This window comes from Hyalella azteca, unplaced genomic scaffold, assembly GCF_000764305.2.
Source record: "Hyalella azteca isolate HAZT.00-mixed unplaced genomic scaffold, Hazt_2.0.2 contig10017, whole genome shotgun sequence".
NCBI classification, from domain to species: domain Eukaryota; kingdom Metazoa; phylum Arthropoda; class Malacostraca; order Amphipoda; family Hyalellidae; genus Hyalella; species Hyalella azteca.
Window position 1 is genome coordinate 399,246 of NW_025940070.1, and position 20,539 is coordinate 419,784.

Below are 20,539 nucleotides of genomic sequence, written 5' to 3' on the forward strand. Positions count from 1 at the left end.
TTAAGTTCTTCAACTTAAAAGGTATCACTGTACTATAATTCATCTCATATATCCGTGACTTACATTAGATGACCGTAATCATGAATTTATAAAATATTCATACAGCCGGAAGGTACACTTTGATAAAGATATTCTATTTGGACCAAAAATAATTTTCCTGGTAACTTGCCAAGCTATTTACTCCATTAGATTATACTCTCTATTGAATAACACAGATAATTTTCTTATAATACGATAGAGTCGATGTGTATCGCCGCAACCATCGCACAGCCATTGCAAAACTTGTGCATCGTTCTATAAATAGTGTACATAACGCTTTGAAGAATACTTATCGCAGAGGTCGCATTCGCCGACCATGAACGCGAGCGTAATCTCGAGATGGAATATGATGTCGCACGGCCTATATGTGATGTCGCACGGCCTATATGATCATATAATATCCATCATGGCCAGTGAGGCTGAAGACGTTGAGTATTCGTGCCTGGCGTTCGATATTCTCTCTCTCATCTCTGCTGGACCAGGTCCGAGCATCGGCAATCGAAGGCAATAAGCATATCGGTAAAGAGATCGCTCGTGTAGGCCCAGCAAAATCCTGATACTTTCACGCATGGAAGACTTGCATCCAACTCGATAAGATATAGTGCACAGCATTGGAATAAAATTTACATCTAACAAAGGTAATGCACACAACGTATCGAAGAGATATTTATAGATTACCCGTAACAGATTATCTATTAATGAAGAGTTTTGGTCTTTTGTTGAAAATGTTTTTCATTGGTTTGCTCTATTTCCAGATTCACCTTTGGGCGCTGCATGCTTCGGTACGGCTATTCAATGACACTCTTCCTGCTCTGTTATGGCAGTAATATTCCGTGCCACAGCAGTTGGATCATGCAGCATGAACTGTTAGACTGCATGCTAGATCACCACAGCGCTTGGCATGAACTGATCAGAGTTGCGCTGGTCGTTGCAGCTTGCATAGTTATATCAATGAAAATACAATGAACTGCTCCTTATCGTCGCTTATAAATAGGATGAAAAAGTTAATTGGTCAAGTACTGCTGCTATGGTTAAGCCATTAGCGTGGTATACTAACATGATGATGCAAGTACATATGGCCGACCCGATCGACTGATTAATTAATCTGCATCATCTAACTATTACAATGAAACTATGAGATGCGCGATCCGTTTCTGCAAGTCTAAATGAGAGTTATATTTTAGTTGGCGTTAACGTCACAAGTTATAGTTATGGTGAAAAGTTATATGATTATAGTATTGAGTTAGTAATGTTATAGTATTAAGTTATTTATAGTTAGCGTTATAGTAATAGTTATCCTTATAGGCAATTGTAATGAGGTTTTTGCGGAAAAAAAGTTCATTTAAAATTATTAGGAAAGTAGCTCACACCTCTCGATCATGGGCCAAGAACCGTGATGACTCACACGGCTCACCTCCACGACCAAGGGCGCACGCAAGCCCCAGGCTCTATTTCCCACGCTCGTGGCAGGTCCCACGCTCGTGGCAGACACCAGACGTCGGATGGCAGGACGACAGACGTCGGATGACAGGACGACAGACATCGGATGACAGGACGACAGACGTCGGATGACAGGACGACAGACGTCGGATGACAGGACGACAGACGTCGGATGACAGCACCACAGACGTCGGATGACAGCACCACAGACGTCGGATGACAGCACCACAGACGTCGGATGACTGGACGACAGACGTCGGATGACAGGACGACAGACATCGGATGACAGGACGACAGACGTCTGGTGTAAAGCCAACGAACGTCAAGCGAAAGATGATGCTGCCTAGCCCGAGGCTCGAATGTGAATGGCTAAACTTGAAAAGGAATAGTTATAAAATATTTCAAAATGCGTGGGCAGGTTGAAGTGTGGCTGAAAATTGAGAGAGACTATATGAATCGCCATGACTAGGCATATGATCAAATTGTATCGTGCAGCTTTCAGTATATGTCTGTTTATGAGCAGATTAGTTAACCAAGGTTCAAATGTCAAGCTTAACTACGGTGAAATATATTCACTCAAACTAAAGTTTCTAAATCAAATTAAACTACAACACCATGACCAGTCGGACCAACATCACCAACACAAATAAAAACATAGCGCGGTCGGCCTAGGTCGGCTGTGCGCTGAATGCGGTCACGTTTCATAAATGTAATACCGTTTCAGACATCCTTTAGTGATTAAAAAAATTGACTAATCATTAAATAATACGACGAATTGGCTTGATCATCGACTGATACGAAGAATAGGCTAGATCATCGACTCATACGAAGAATATATCATCTATTCATCATCATCTACATCATCAATTGATGCGAAGAGTAGGCGAGATCATCAACTGATGCGAAGAATATGCTAGATCAGCGACTGAAACAAAGAACAGGCTGGATCAGCGACTGGTACGAAGAAGTTTGAGAACAGGCAGATAACACAAAGCAGTTGGAATTTCTGCCGATACGAAGAACTGGTTGGATCATCCAATGATATGATATGAATACGGTGAATCATCTGCAAACATGACGAACTGCAAGTTTTGATCGGCAGCTTATGCTAGGATTTTCGAAAAGATGGATTATATACCGAAACGATAATGTGTTTTGCCATACACCTATATTACAGAATAGTAATATCAGTTGAGTATCTGCTGGTAAGGCATGTGTATCTCTATCCACTGATATTTTGGACTGCCGGATTAGTTTATGTGTGCAGGAGATTTCCTGGTGTAATTACCTTTTCATATGTTGAACTGATTAGCTCACCTGTAGCTGATACTGTGGACCGCTACAGAATATCTATGCATTTATAGTAGACAATGAATTAGCAGTAGTAATATTGAAGAGTGAATTGTTGAAAAATACTCAGGAAATATGCAATAAAACACATTAATCTTTTACAGCACAAAGTAAATTACAGTTGAATTCAGGTTAGATGCACGATAGCTCTTTCACATTTTAAATATTGTCGGATTAAACAATCTCAGTCAAAAATATTATAAACAGAATTTTGAATCCAGTTAGTTAAGTTTAAGTTTAGTACACATATAAGATACATATGTGTACCTGGTAAAATATGCGTATACATCGCCGTTGAGACAATGTATAACAATGTTACCCAGTTTGTCAGAAAATAAATGGTGTCTTTTTTAGCTGTCAGTTCAAAAGAGAAGTATTCATTATTTTCATAAATATTTGTCGAGATATCTTCCAGGGAAGACAGCTCACGTTGTTTCTTATAGCGCGGTCTAATGCACGTCGCTCGCATCTCCCTCAAAAATTGAGTGAGAAATAAAAACTTTATAAAAAGCGTGGACGACGAAGAGTGAGCGTATCACAAGTGTCATCAATATAGAACCGAATGCTTCGTTCTTTTCTGCCTTAGTTTTGCTCTTGGCTTTTAGAGTAATTTTGAGAGGGAACAGAGGTTCGGCTGAGTGAGGCGCAATGCATCAATTACGGACAGCATCGGGAAAAGCTTTCAGACGCTCGATTTCTGCATGAGTTTCACTGCACTTTATACGCTCGATTTTAAAGGCTATAGTTCAGTGGGTAGAGCTTGTGCAGACTTTATCATTTATATAAGCCTTTCAACATATTTCATGCGACGCATAAAATTGTCCTTCTAATAATTTAAGGTTGCAATTCGGACTAAAATTGCAAAAATAATATGCAGCCAAGCTAGTCATCTCATAATGTTTTGGAACATTTTTTAATATAATGTTATAATATAGTATTGAAAAGATTACAAAGTTCTAGGTATAAGGTCAAAGTTTTAAAACTTTAAATTAGGAAAAAATATAACTCAGTACTAACTGCAGTGAGTGACAGCGAGCGCATTTTCTCGTCCGTCCGTCCGTGAAGTCACGGACAGACAGACGGACGGACGGACATGACGAGCACAATAAACCATTTTTTCCATAAATGAGAAAATGTGCTAAAAAGAAAGTACGCGAAATTGTATTATATCTACGCATCATTACTTAGACATTAATATTTTGAATACTCTATTGCATTTCGTTAGTGTATTCAAGTAAAAAAAATATAACTCAGTGCTCACTGTAGTGAGTGACAGAGAGCGCATTTTCTCGTCCGCCCGTGAAGTCACGGACAGACAGACGGACGGACGGACATGACGAGCACAATGCGCCTTTTTTTCCATAAATGAAAAATGCGCTAAAAAGACGGTTGAGAAAAGTTGTGCATCAAAAGCTGCCGTATCAATCATAACTAATATATTTCAATTTATTTTCGACAGGTATTTTCAAACATTAAGAATAAATTCTCACTCTTTCAAATTATTTTTTAAATCGCATTAACGATACTTATATACATATTTACTTAAATATATGTAAATACTTCTTACATTATAAACGCCAAATGTCATTAATATTGCAGACCATTTCAATATTCGATAGATAGATCATCCGAAAATGATTTAACTGCTCGTCTGATTGGTCCTCGCAAAGCCATAAAAAAATTCGGGCTATAAATCATGAAGAAGAATATTATTGACCTGAGTCGACTAAACTCTACATTTTTCGTCAGCCAGCATGAAATTAAGAAATTACTCGGCTGCAAGATGACTTTGGGTGAGCATCAGTTTTCTGACTTGAAGAATTCAGCTCATAAAAATATTTTTTTTTAAATGTTCCAATTGATTGTAATGTCAATAATAATATTCAAACTGTTTAACTTGAATGCCAGTGAATGATAATAATTAAATTCGCTACAGTAAACAGCTAACCTTGCTCCGAAGAAATTATTATTCAAAATAATTCACTGTGAACAGCAAGGTTCAAATAGCGCGATTCCATGCATCAAAATTGAGATTGCATGTGGCTTCACAAAAGCCTACACAATTTTGGTAGAAAAAAGCCTACACATTTTTTTGCGTGGCCACAGTAATGGGATGTCCACCGCATGCGTTTGTACGAATCGGTTTTAATGGTTTGTATTATGTTTAAAAATATTCAGCTAAGGTTCGAATTAGACTAATAACGTGGATCACACGAAACGACTTCTTGCATGAATTCAAATTATGTGCGGGGCTTACAAAGTAGCTTATGTGAGGAAGCAATCTTCCCAACATCAAGAAAACTGAAAGTGAGAGGCCGTGACCGACAAAGAAACTGCAAGGCAGAAATGCGCTAGTGAGCAAATATTGCGTTTAGAGTGAGTGTTGATATGGCAACAATCTTTCTTGGCTTGTGGTGGTTAACTTACTGGGCTTAAACGGCGTCGGATCGTAAAGCCATCTTGCGGACAGCTTTACGAGACAAGGAATTCATTAGCTAGATGAAAATTATTGCTTCGTGGCCATAAACAATCAATGGAGTTCTCTGCTCCATTCAACTCGAGAATTATCGAAAGATCGCACCACAGATCTTCTCGGGACACTAAACTGGGTGATTTAATTCGTATAAACCTTTCCCATGTTCTGAGTTTTTGCTCAAATTAAAAATTCACGCAACTTACTATATATGATAATAAATATATTAGGGGCAAATTGAGTTAGCATTGAAATGAAATGCATGTAATGGCTCCATTATTGGAATTGTCAAACGTTGCCGCCAATATTTTCGGCAGATGCTCGGTTAGTAGACAGATATAAAGAGATTTTTTGTTGCATCGTAAAAACCTTCTAAAAAATCTCATGAAACTTTACGCTGGGGTTCGTGGACATAAAACAGCATGCGATGATCAAGACTCTTGTTTTTATTCCCACCAAAGCGTTTATCTTTTCTCTCGTGGCACGATTTTGCGAATTAATGTGGCGACTTATTACTTTCTGCTCGATGATGGGTTGGCATAGAGGGCTGTAGTGAGCAACAAAATGTTAAGTAATGGCCTGTGTTTCTTATCAGGCGTCCACACAGAGCACTTATCGAACGGTTTTCTTAGAAACTTCTGATCAATTTAGGGAGCCTTGAACTCAACATGGTTCGTTTAATGCACGAATTCCTGATATTCAACGGTTAAAATACGGTGAAATTAATTATGATTAAAATACGATGAAAAAATATGAACACCTCAACATGTCAGACCTCGCCGGGTGGCCAAGAAACTCAATGCGTACGTCATATTTCGAGTAAACTCGCATGTACACCAACAATCAGTCGTTTCCCTGCGCGTTATTCAATATTTATATGAACGTTATTCCTGCTAACTGTCACAATTCAAAGTACAGATCGCTCCACTTTCTAGAGTAACCGGTTAAAACATATTTTCTAGCTAACATTTAAACATCATTCTAAGTTTATTGTTATGAAGATGACTCCAGTGAACAGAAATAGTGAATATTTTCTCTTAATAAAGTATTCTTAGCCTCAAGAGCCCTAGTTCCGTAGTACAACAAATTTTGTTTGAATGAAAGTGAATTCTTCTCAACTCCAATAAAAGTTTCATGTTCGATCATTAATATAACGCGTAATTTCATCGACAGTACATCGAGGAAGTCAGGGAAGAGGCATTCCACGGATTGCTTTATGCATTTTGATTCAAACTATATGGTGCGACTTTCATGTTTTTTATCTGGAATGTTTTCACAGCCGCACAACATCACTGGCCTATCTAGAAGTCACATATCCCTCCCAATGTATATGACCCTCTTCTGAGAGTCTAATTATAATAGGTAGAAGAACCCCTTAATTTGTATGAAATTATATGCAATGCGATATCAGAGGTTGTATTTTCTATAACCTTATTTTAGTTCAATGTCAATGATTTTTTTAAAAAAGGTGTTATCGCTAAAGACCCACGATTTGGAGCAGCAAATATTACAAGCCCTAAAACCTGACTGGAAAATTAATCTTAATTTTTAGAGACGGAGAACTCATCCAATCACCAATAATTACAGAAATATTAAATTCTTATGGCATCCTACAAATAGGCCTTAGCCATTTTTGCACGATACAAAATGAAATCCTAATAAATGTACCGAAACAGCTAGGTGTCTTATTTTCAACGTCGATGATAGTAATTTACGTAAAGATACGTTAAAAGGTAATGAAAAAAGCCATAACTGACAACAAAGTTACTCAACAACAATAAGTAATAATTTATAACAAAGTTGATTGAGAAAAACTAAGTGCAAATTACCACCTTTCAACTGCTGTAGACGACACTACAAGACGGCAGACTTCCGTAGAATTGGCAAGGCTGCCTTTGTTAAATGTTTTCTTAAAATTACGATATCAATTCACACTCGAGGAGAGAAATTTCGTTCTCAAATGACAGTTAGAAATTTCAATCTATTTATTTCAATCAACGTTGTTCCATCGTATTTGTATAATGACCGAATGAGAAGGTGAAAGTTTTCTATTAAATTGTCATTCTGTTTATTTTCTTGTCATATTAAATTATTGCCGTCACTTCCATAGACTCTAGCCAAAACAGTTCGCCGAATGCATAGATATAATTCCCAAAATCTAAGTCAAATGAGTAGTTATGATACAAGTGTTCAACCTACGAAGGAGAAGCTTCATATTCCCTTCCAGAAAATTGCAGATACAAATTTTCAAATTTCAAAATAAGAAACATAAAAATTCAATGTATTTAAAATAAATGCTGAGGAATGTAGCTTATATACCGAAGTAACATAAGATTCGAACGAGCTGTCGCCCATGATTCCAGTCCTGCGCTACGAGGGTTCACGATGACAAAATTCGGCAAGCAATATTCGACGTTAGCATTAGCAGTACTCGTCTGCTTGGTAGTTATTCGAGAATCGGAACAAAGGAGTCCAAACGGCAAGGCGCAGATTGAGGATGCTCAAGCACAGTCGGCAGAACACCTGAACAGATGGGCAGGAACTTACGACGGTTAAAGCTTGGCCCGAAATAGCGATTAAGTGTAAAAAACGACCGATCTCTCTCGCGCAGACGACATTTCCCGTTTCGACGACGCTGACAACTTCAAAAAACTTCTATACGAAATGAAATTAGAATACCGCTCAACTGTACCGTCAAGCAATATGGAAGAGTATAATCACTTGTGCAGGATTTTTGACTATAAATAATTCAACTCCTTTAAAGATTTTGAAGACTATTTAAAATGTTTAGCAATCATCTTCAGGCCACATGCATCTCTGCAAGTTATTGGAACCACGCATGAAAATCGACCTATTTACGTGATGGTCGTCAACCCACAAGGCCCCACCAAAAATTCTATGTGGATCGACGGAGGCATGCATGCAAGAGACTGGCTCTCGACAGCTGTCGCGCTTGTAGTCCTATAAACACTTATTATGAAGTGCACTTAAAATGACGCAGACACCTTGAAAAATCAATGGTTCGTGGCACCTTTACTGAACCCTGATGGATATGAATTCTCTAGAACTCATGACAGATTGTGGAAGAAGAACCGATCACCATAAACAAATAGCGACCGTTGGGAGATTTGCACTGGAGTTGATATAAATAGGAATTTTGGATACCATTGGGGAGAAGAGAGAAAAGGACAATTGCCATGTACAGAGGATTATCATGGAGAAAAAGCTTTTTCGGAATAGGAAACAAAAGCAATTGCTTTTTTTTTGTTGAGATATAGACACTAAATTAGTGCAGTTGTGAGCCTGCACACATACGGACAGATGATAACCTATCCCTGGAGCAACACCGGAGAACGACGAAAAACTTTTACGTGTGTTAACAGCATTGCACAGCGAATGTCAATGTATATGAAAGCGGCTAACCGGCGCGTCTATCGGTACGGACAATCCCACGAAATTTCATACCCATCTTCAGGTACTTTTACTGACTGGGTTGTTGGAGGTTTGTTACTAAATTTGGCTTACGTTATAGAGCTCCCTGGCGAAGGTGGCAGAATGTTTTTGGCTTCCCCGACCGACATCATGCCTACTGCTAAAGAAGTGCTTTTTGCTTTGAATCCTCTGTAGGCGGCAATGTACGCGCCACCCTGTGATCCCCCAAGATTTGATTTTGAAAAAAATTCTTGGAGAACGTTAATCAACGACGCATTGAAATAAAAGGAAACTGCTAAAAATTCGTGGCTTGGCTTGGGTGACACCGAAATGATAATGGAAGATGCTGTTGATGGGTTGATGTCTAGGGACAGAAAATTACGTATACACGACGAACCAGTGACCATACAAGAGAGCTTTTCAAGAAATAAACCTTCTGTTCATAATATTCAAATTGTTACCGAGACCCCACATGGAAGATACAAAATGAGAAACTTTACTTCTAAACTTGGTAACCATATTTTGATTTGCTTTAATTGCACCAATTTTATTGACAATAGTCACGACAGTGCAACTTAATCACAATAAAGATTGCATGACGTTCCATCTAATGAAAAATCTAACAAAAATAAAAAGGGCGTGAAAAAAACGGAAGAAAAGAAAGTTTCGCAGTACAAATTTTAAAAGGAAGAAGTTACGACGAAAGTGACAAAACGCAAGGAGACAGTCAAATAAAAATTCTCCAATCACACAAAGGAACCTGTTAAAGGAGCCGGTCATACTGATTTGCACTCAAGTTTGGGTTCGCAGTCAATGATGCAGAATGAAAAGCCGGGCTAAGAAACTCCATAATATCACATCAGTGAAAATCCATTGAAATCTGAAGGATCCAAAAAAGAACCTGACAATGACGAACATCGAAGGCTGCAAAATAGTCAAGTCGATGTGCATGAAACCAGGCAAGGTAATGAACCCTCTAACTCCGAACGGAATAAGAATAAAACGTACCATAACACAACGAAGAAATTTAGTTACGAAAAGGAAACGAAAGCAACAGAAATTCGCTCGAAATCTCCCAGTAGTCATGGCCCACCGTTCAATACGAGTTTGAGCGAAGCTCAGAGAAAGGGTGGTCAGCGACATCGACACCGGAGGAGGCCAGGCCGAAAATGGAAGTGTATGAAATGGAGACGTCGCCACAATCATACAAATGTTGACAGAACTTCCCTGTAGTAAAGTAAAGACAGTGGCGCCGCTGACCCATTCGTGCAAAATGGCTAACTTTAGCCTGAAAAAACAGACCAAACAACCGATCTTCCAGATTTAAATGAACCTCCTCACAAAAAGAAGAAGCATTATCATGCAACGAACTAGAAGAAAAATTCTGCCACAAATTTCGTGACGTAATCCTAAAAGATTAGAAACGAGAATTAAAAACATGAATTCAGGAAACATCAGTTGCACAGGAGTTCGAATGAAGAACCTGAAACCATGTCGAAGCAGCATGAAAAACGCACAAGGCATCACTGGTCAGACAGAAGATCGTCTCATCGTAACTCACGTCGTTGATCGGATTTGAATTACATCGTTCTAAGTGTCTGATATGCCATATTTGAGTTGGCAGTTCTTTATAGTAAGCGAAATCTCAACTCCCCTTGGATTACATTGTGAACAGCCGAGAAATAGAATCACTGAGGAAAGGGGCTGTTGATTATGATTTTTCGTTAGCTGTATGAATTTTTTTAAGAAATGGAAAATGTGCCTAGTCATCGTTGCGTAAATTATGAATTAACTTTGTATATAATATAAAACTTCTTGTTTAAATTAGCAGCATCTAAGGAGGATAATCATTCAAAAACTGAGAGGATAAATATTCTGTTAGTTTAATTGAATGTGAAGTTATTATTAGCTTATAAAATGATTTCATATTACAATGATTAATTTTCTGTATTACTGACCTCGCAATAAGATCATTAATTTGAATAAACGTATTTTTGAAGTCTACTCCCGCATCGGGTGTAGTTCAGCATCGCGATGTTTATATTCACTTACCGTAGTTCCGATCGAGCCATTTGTCTGTACGAGTTTGGTTCTGAATGCATTCTGAATCAAGCATTGAAAGTCCGAGATAGAGGCCATTCGGTCGTCCAGTGGTCCATTGCAATAGGAATTGACGGAGTGCGACAGCTGATTGGCGCTCCCACGTCTCCGAGTGCGTCGCAACGTCCGTTAGAAACGACAGAAATTCGCGCTATCGAAGTGGCGAGAGAAAGGTTACCTAGTGATTACCTTGTTGTGAAGTGTTTGCGAAACGGACCTTGTGCCCCGAGATTGGACCCGACCTCCTGCAGAGGTAAATTTGTGCCACTAGGATTTTGTGACTTGTCTTATTTGACCCCTATTTCTTCCTTTCTTTGTGTATAAATTTGCCATTGCACCCCACTAACCCTAGACCTTGCGCACGTCCCACCTTATGTCCATTCCTCCTGACCGGGGGAGGGCTCGGGTCCCGGGCTCTCAGGGCTTGCCTCAGTGAGCTCGTGGATCTGGCCCTCCTCCCTCACGCCCAAAACTGCCCTCTATGACCGAAAATCATCCATCTCATCCTAACGAAATTCATCCTCATCTCATCCTAACTTCTCATCGCAAACATCCAATAAACTCTCTCACTCAAGACCACCCACCTACAGAATTCAATTCAAGAAAATCGACCCTAGAATCACAATTGACCGTTCACAAATCTTCCAGACCACATTTAAAGACCGAAACGCCCCACTTATCCGGCTAACTGATACCACCACAGGCTTTTACGCTGTCACTGACGACATCTCGGCAATAGACCGACTAACCTCCAAAAAAGCAACCGATGCATTCAAGAAAATTAGCTTGGCACCAACCATCCCTCCTGATCTAAGGTCCAAACGAACAATATTTTTAAAACAGCTTGACAAAGATATAGGCAGATGAACCACGACTGGGACCAAGGACGAAATAACGCGACTGAAAAACTGGATCCACATACACGAAAGAGTTAAAATCAAGGATTACACTCACATCATTAAAATAATAACTACCGATACCACAATTGCCCAACGAATCCTCAAAGAAGGTCGTGCCATGTTTAACACCCGTATCACCCTGCAGTCAGTGTCAGCAAGAAAGATATACCCACATCCTGATATGCTACAAATGTTACAAATTCTAGGATCGTCCTACCCACCTATGCACCGCCACCATACCATCCTGCTCAGAGTGTGCAGCTCATGATCACACCTCCACGCAATGCCCCAACATGCAAAAGAAATGTTCAAATTGCGGCTTTGACCACAGAACACTTGCCGCCAACTACACCTATAGAAAAATAATAATTCTATGCAAACAAAAAAAAACATACAGGACCAAGAATTACAAAAAAATACGCCGAAATCGCCAAAACTGCAATCAAACTAACATACCCCAGCAAAACATCACCCTCACCAACTCCATTCGAATCAAACTCACGGCACTCATCTTAGAAGCTCACATATAGCCAGTCTCGCCAGACAGGAGGGGTTCGGCTCAATACTCTCTAAATCTTCAAAAGCACATTGCGACATTGATGTTACTTTCCCCGACCGAGACTCCAGCAAAATCTGTAATTTCTTTTACAACCATGACAAGAACCAACCACAAGAAGACAATACCTATTTTATAATCTGAAATGACGACGACCTCAGAAGATCCTCACTAAATCTGACGTAACTGAATGCAGATAGTGAAAACGACTCCAGAGAAACTCTACCTTCATCAACAACAACCCACATTGACAACCGAGACCCTAAAAAACGGAAAAAATCAGCGGCGAAAGCAATCATGACACAACCATCACCTAACCCGGACTCGCAAAACCCATTCACATCAAATTATTCAGAAGCCACCCCCACCCCACCCATATCCCAGCAGCACCTCGTAACATTTGGTTCATAGATGAGTTGAAGAAAAATACCTTAGGTATAAGGTTTCGGTGCGCGAGAGAGACTCCTCCCTAACTTCCGACCTATTAAAACGCGACAAACTTATCCTAGACAGACCTCACATAAACATAATTCCCCACGACGCTTTCGACGCCATGAGCCGCCACTCTACTACCACAACATCAATCTTAAAGAAATCAAAGGCGTCCACTACTAACATTCTTCTCCAATATGACACCACAGCGTTCAATAAAAATCATCCAACACAAAGTCAATGTGCAAACTTAGACCAACAAAAAGTTTGCGCTCGCCAACATCTACAATATCGACACTAATATTCTACTGAACGACCACTTCCTCACTAACAACACTCATATGAAAATCTTCAACTACCACTCACACACAACCAATAAAGGCAACGCCCAACACGCCGGTGCTGCCATCGCTATCAAGAGCAACATTCCCTACAAGTTACACGACAACTTCCACTCTGATATGCTGGCCATAATAATAGACACCCTACAAGGACCTATCACTATTGGAACCACGTACATCCCTCCTCGAACCGGTTACCGAAACTTCATAGACTTCCACACCTTCCTTAACAGACCGCTCTCGGTATACCTTTTTGCCGATTTGAACGCTAAACATCCCTCGCAGCAAAACTCCAGGTCCAACCTCACAGCTACACACGCTTATTGCACAAAACAAATGCTCTCACATGGGTCCCTAGTTTTCCACTCTTATCACCCACAAAAACATGACATCCCCAGATAGAGTGATTCAAAACAACGAAGCATTTCACAATATACATCGCCAACCAGGACCAATAACACAGTCGGACCACATCCCAAACATTGCCACAATCTCGGCAAATCTAATTCAAATTCCAATCCGACCACGGAAATCATTTCATAATGCAAATTGGACCCTATACAAAGACTCGCTCAAACATCACCAAGTACCCTCAACGCCAGACCCCAGCGCTAGAAGAAATAGATGAGCACACAGCTAGTACGACATGCCTCAGACCTTGCCGTTCCCAATATCACACACCGGATAATTCCTGGCATAAAACTAAATCACCGAATCACGAATCACTCCTAATACAAACTCAATACCTAGCAACCATTCACCACGTACAAATACGTGGTCCATCAATAGCGCTGAATAGGCAACTTCATTCACTAAGCTCTCAACTACAAACTGCCTACCTAAACTTACAAACGAAAACATGGCAAGACCTCATATCAACACTAGAACTCAAAGAAGACCCAAAACATTTTTAGAAATCCGTCAAAAGAATGACAGGCTCCAACACGAAACAAATAGTCCCATACCTCAAGCACAATAACATCCGACTGGACACTGCAAAACAAAAAGAACCTATTCAGAGAACACTTCCAACACATATTTTCCGAAACTGAGAATGAAGAGTTTGATACTGAATACATTAACACAATCCAAGAACACATGAATGACATCGCACATCACACCACCCTGTACCACAATGAGAACCTTCAAAGACTACATCCCTTAGACTTCCCCCCTATTACCATTCGAGAACTCCAGTGATTGATAAAAACATTTGAACAAAAAGAACCGGGTCCAACAGGTTTCACCACACTACAATTAAAACATCGCTCTCGGAACATGCTGCATTTATTACTCTATATATTCAATCAGTCAATCTCCGCTGGATACTTTCCCGATTCACTGAAACATGCCATAATGATTTTCATCCCCAAACCCAATACAACCCAACACAAAGTAAAAACTATAGACCCATATCCCTCCTGGACATACAAGGAAAGCTACTGGACAAAATACTCAACAACAGATTCTACAATCATCTCGAAACAAACAACTTACTTAACCCCAGACAACACGGATTCAGGAAACAAAGAGGAACTCACACTGCATTAGCTACACTCTGCGAAACACACTATATCAACCTAGCAAAAAAAATTAGACACAGTCCTCCGTGATATCACAAAAGCATTCGACCGCGTTTGGCATACTGGCCTTGCATATAAAATCGACCAACTAAACTTACACCCTTCATTTACACGGACACTGATCGACTTTACTAAAGATAAAACAGTCAATTAGAATAGGCACAAATCTAAGGCCCTCATTCCCACTACACACCTGAGTTCCTCAAGGCGTCTGTCAATCACCGACACTCTACAGCTACTACCCCCACGACATCCTCTCACCTCTACCAAACACCGGCTACATTGCATTGTTGTTGTTTGTTTGTTGCGACCAGCACGCTCGCTGGGGGGGAGGCTCTGGTGGTGGGCCGGGGGGCCGGCACCGGAAGAGGGGGGAGATGGGCGAAGGCAGGGAGGGTGGCCAAGAAAGCCGCTGCCTCCACGGGGTGGTCCCACAGTGAGGAGACGCTGAGAGACGTGGGGAAGGCGGGGCAAACGAAGAGGTGTTGGACCGACTGCAGAGGATCTCCGCACTCCGGGCAAGCGGAGCTAGGGGAGTGTCCGATCCTGGCGGAATAGGACGCCAGGGAGCTGCAGTATCCCGAGCGGAGTTGGGATAACGCTGAGCGGTGGGAGCGTAGGAGTGAAGCCTCCACTGATGCAATCGGCGGTGGCGGGGCTGCAAGTACGGAGTTTATGGCATCAGTCGCCGCAACGCGGGAGGCGATCTCCCTGCGGAGGGCCCGCTTGGCCTCTCCGTAGGAACCCGTAGGCATCATGCCATTATCCAAGAGAGGTATGACCAGGTGACCGAACCTCTACTGGATGGAGGCTTTCATGGGGCGGTCACCCGGGGGGGGGCAGAAACGATACGGAATGAGGTATGGGAGGACTGGAGGGCGCTGGCGAGGAACTGGGCATAAGCCAGATCCAGATGCGCGGCTAATGAAGGTGGTCTCCTGGTGAAGGTGGGAGATCGGGGCCATTTTGAGGGTGGCTAGTCTCAATGCAGTGTTTTGAATAATCTGCAGGTTGGCAACTGCTGTGCGTGAGGCAACAGGGTACCGGATGGGGGCCGCGTAGTTGAGGATTGGGCGCGTGATGGCTCGGTAGGTGGCAATAATGTCCTCCTTGGAGAAGCCCCAGTTGGTACCAGCTAGGGCTTTTAGTATGCGAAGAGAACTCGTCGCTTTCGTGGCGATGGCTCTTGCATGAGGGGAGAATATGAAGTACGTATCCCAGATGACGCCCAGGATTTTAGGGGTTTTATCCAGAGGGATGACGCCGTTGCAGATAGTGGCAGCAGGGTGGGATCGAGATTGGTGGGTGTCTGGTGTGAAGAGCGTGACTGAAGATTTACCAGGAGCCACGCCCAGTTTCTTGGCCGCCGACCAATCCGAGACGCTCAAGAGGAACACAGCGAGCTCAGCCTTAGCAGCGTCGAACCTCGGGGACGACACGAAGATGGTCAGATCGTCCGCATATGAGGCAATGTTGTGGGTCGGAACTGGGATATCGGAGATGAAGTGGTTAAAGAGGGCCGGCGAGATGACCGAGCCCCGGGGCACTCCGAAGTGAACAGCCCTGAAAGGCGACTGCGTTCTGAGGTAGAGGCAGGATGCCAGCCTGCCTCTAAGGTAGTAGCACAGCCAACGGACCAGGTTATGACGTAGGTCAGAGGCCGCGATCATGCTCAGAAGGAGAGGGTGGTCGACGCTGTCGAAGGCCTTTGAGAGTCGACTACCGCGGCGATTGTGCGGGCTGGAGGGCGCCGGGAGTTGAAACCCGTCGCTATCTGGTGCGCGAGCGGTAGGAGGGCGGTGACAGTGGAATGTCCCGGCTTAAAACCATGTTGCGAGGGGACGGTGGTGAGAGATCCCAAGATGTATGGGAGAACCAGGCGCTCAAGAATCTTGGCGGCCGGTCAGAGGAGGGAGATAGGGCGGTATAAGGAGCCCTGGTATCCGGGTTTGCCCGGTTTGAGAATTGGAATAATTATAGAATTTTTCTAAATGGATGGGATTGAGGCTGTGGAGACGGAAATGTTGAAAATATGGGTGAGGAACTGGAGGCCACGTGGGCCGAGGTGCTTTAGATGAAGAACCGTGAGGCCATCAGGACCCCGAGCAGAAGAGTTGTTGGCGGCTGCGATGGCAAGCTTCACCGTCGGTTGGGTAGCTCGCCCTAATGTCAACCCGTTGCTCCATGAGCAACCGGGTGCTAGGGTTGACTGATGGGGAGAAGTCCTTCCTGAATCCGGCAGGGATATGCTGTCTGGCAGCGGTCATCAGGACTTCCTTTAAGGTCGACTCTCCACCACACGAGTTGGGGTAGGGACCGTCTCGAGCGCCGCTTCGATGGCTGCCGTGTAGGCGGGCCAGTCAGCTTTTTTGAAGTTGACATAGGAGCGGGCGGCCCGGGGGGTTGGGGAATCAGCAGAGGAAGGGAGATGGATCAGGATGGACAGGTGGTCCGAGTTGAGGGCAACTTGAGGAGCCCAGGATGTGCTGAGGAGTAGGTGACCGCTGATGATGGCGAGGTCCGGGGAGGATGGCGGGCCATGGAAGGGGAGGCGGGTATGGGAGTCCTTATTGAGGTAGGCGAGGGAGGAACCAGCGACGAGGTCGTTGACTGCGGTTCCTCGCGCTGCGGCTCTCTGGTCTTCCGAGTGGGAGAACCAGGAGGGATGGTGGGCGTTAAAATCACCCACTATCAGGCAGTCTCCCGGGATGGAGATAATGTCCGCGAGCTCTGGGGAGTATCCCTGGGGGCAGGAGGAGGCCGGTGGGATGTAAACATTGATGATACGGAGAGGTGAGCCGTTAAGAGGAGTGGAGATTGCCATAGCCTCCATGGTGGTGTCGCTGAGTAGGAGGGGAGAGATGTCTCGTCCGGTGTAGGGGACATCATGGCGGATCAGGATGAGGAGACCGCCGCCGTGACCTCCGGGGTGGTCCCTGCTCTCCGGCGCGTATCCGGGAAGGAAGGGGGGCGGGATGCTGCTGATAGCTTGGTCTCATGGAGACAAGCAACCGCCACGTTGTTCTTGGTGAGGTAAGTAGCCAGTTCAACTGCACTGGATTGAATCCCGTTGCAGTTAAACTGGAGGACGCAAAGGTGGGAGGAGGCCAGAATGGGAGACTGGGATGGGGTCAGACCGTCTGCACGTAGGGCAGGTCCAGTCTGTGGAGTAGAGGTGAATGGAGCGAAGGCCAGAGCACCGCTTGTGGCATCAGGCGTTGCACGCGGAGCACAGGAACGAGAAACATCGCTTTGTAACCGGGAGGAAGCAGACTGAGCAGGGGTGTGGGCCAGGGTTGGGATGGGTACCCTGGGTCAGGGGGAGAAGGACGAATAGGAAGAAAAGAAGAGAGAGAAGAGAAGGACATACTGTGCCTCAGGAAAGATAGGCGGCCAAAGAAGTGGGTAGGGGGAAGGGGTGGCCGAGGTTACCCGACCCTTGGTCGAAAAAATGAATAAAGGAGCCTCCGTCCGGTAGCGAACCGGGCGGGGGGGCCTCTGCCATTTGGCCTGGCCCGCGAGTATGCCGGGCATCCAGCCGACTCGCAGGCCAGGGTACCCCCACGACGTAGACGCGGCAGAGATCGGGGGCTCTATTTTCTGTATTTTCTGTACTATATTGCATTCGCTGACGACATCACACAGATCCCAGCTGGCTGGCACACAAACCGTTACGCAGCTCAACTAACAGAACACGCAATATCACAGGTAAACACGTTCGAGCATAAATGGAAGATTTAAACAAACACTTCAAAGTTCAAGATAATTCCAATCAGCCAATCAGCAGGGAAAACACAACCGACTTTTCATTGCCAACGAACACTTCGCCTGAATAACAAAAGGAATGGCTCTAGGGCTCCAAATAACCACTCACGGATACAGAACGCAAGTCACAGTAAGACAGCAGATAGCCAGAAGAAACCTTCAGGAACTTTACAGATTCGCCATCTCCCCCCCCCCCTTCAACCGAAAATACATATTGTATATGGCATTTGTATGATCCTCACTTACATATCCGCCCATACCACTACACACTCTGTCGCGATCAGCAATCTCTCACCATCAAAGGATACAGAACAAAGCACTTAGATTCATCTCCAACACTGGCTGGAGTGACTTTATCTCTTCAAAAACACTCCACGAACGATGTAACATACCCACAATCAACATCGCCCTACAGGAACAAGCACAGAAAACCTGGAACACAATAGCCACTTACACACCCGATTTTCTAAACCAACTAACTTTCCCACCAGACGCAGTAAACAAGCAACACCAGCAATTTCAAAGCTCCAAAATAATGGCATTAGATCCTAAACCTCTAGCCATCTACAAATAACACCTACCAACAACCCCTAAAACTAAACACTACAGATAACCCTGCACCCCACATGTTCTCACCAGCAATAAGACGGGCCAAGCTGCACCTGGGCGACGGTTGTTCCCATCACGGTCAAGTGCGGCTACCCAAAACTTCACTCCAATCTCACCACAAAGACACATTAAACAGACGTATCAGACGCAGTGAGAGACATACAACGAATAGCAAACTTAACAACTCGCGCCTCTAAACCACGAGCTACCCGACTGTATCACCGCACAGCTTCACCACTATCATCTATCATTCATCCGCATCCTCTTCATCAACCATTGCGCTGGTCTAGCAACCATACAACGAAATGTAAGCCTAAAACTCCACATGACCCTTCAAAGCCCCGATGGGATTCTTATCCCTCAAACCCAGAAAAAAAACCATGGACACACCATCAAACCGAATGATGCGCTAAGCGCCTTTTCGCCTTCTACTATCGTTTCCGTTTCTCCTTCTCCTTTCTGGCCACCCTGAGGCCTTCTCCTTTCTGGCCTCTTGATTTCTTCCCACATTTCCTAGTGGCACCGCCACCTCCACCACCACCTCCGAGAGACAGAATTTCTTAAAAACTTTCTTGAGAGCCATTTTCTAGAGTAACCGGTTAAACATATTGTCTATCTGACATTTACACATCATTCTAAATTTATTGTGATGAAGATGACTAAAGTGAACAGAAATTGCGAATATTTTCTCTTAACAAAGTATTCTTAGCCTCAAACGCCTTAGTTCCGTAGTACAACAAATTTTGCTTGTATAGAAGTGAATTCCTCTAAACTCAAATAAAAGTTCCATGCTCGACCATAAATATCACGCCTAATTTCATAGACAGTACATCGAGGAAGTCAGGCAAAATGTATACAACAGATTGTTTTATACATTTTGAGGCAAATTATGTTGTACGACTTTCGTGTTTTTTTCTGGAATGTTTTCACATTCACATAATATCATCGACCTCATCTAGAAGTCACACATCCCTCAAAATAGAACAGACCCTCTTCTGAGGGTCTAATAATAGACCCTCTTCTCAGAGTCTAATAGATGGAAGGACTCCCCAGCAAAAGTGTAGTTGCTAAGGACGCACCGTTTGCGAGTAGAAAATATTACGACCCCTACAACCTGACGGGAGCATTAAATCTTCATTTCTAGAGACGGAAAACTCAACCTATCACGAATAGTTACATAAATATTAAATACCTTTAGGGCTCTTGCAATAATAAGTCTTAGCCATTTTTTGGACAATACAAATGCAACCTTAATAAATATACCGACACAGTTTTCTAATTTTCAACGTTGCCGATATAAATCGAAGTTAAGCTACGTTAAGAATAAATGAGAATGCCATAACTGACAACAGAGCTACACAACAACAAAAAGTAATAATTTTGAACAAAGCTGATTGAGAAGAAATAAGTGTAAATTACCACCTTTCAACTGCTGTAGACGACACAACAAGACTGCAGACTTTTGTAGAATATGCACCGCTGCTCAAAATAAATGTTTTCTACAATTATTGCGATATCAA

The 20,539-nt window shown here is 43.1% G+C and overlaps 1 protein-coding gene across 1 annotated transcript; it reads left to right on the forward strand.

Moving 5' to 3' along the window:
* Nucleotides 1-445: 445 nt before the first annotated feature.
* LOC108669040 (zinc carboxypeptidase-like) lies at nucleotides 446-9,572 on the forward strand. Its single transcript, XM_047882244.1, is given in 3 exon segments — nucleotides 446-521; nucleotides 8,304-8,552; nucleotides 8,598-9,572. Coding segments are annotated over 3 exon segments (657 nt in total). The 3' UTR covers nucleotides 8,930-9,572.
* The last annotated feature ends 10,967 nt before the right edge of the window (nucleotides 9,573-20,539 follow it).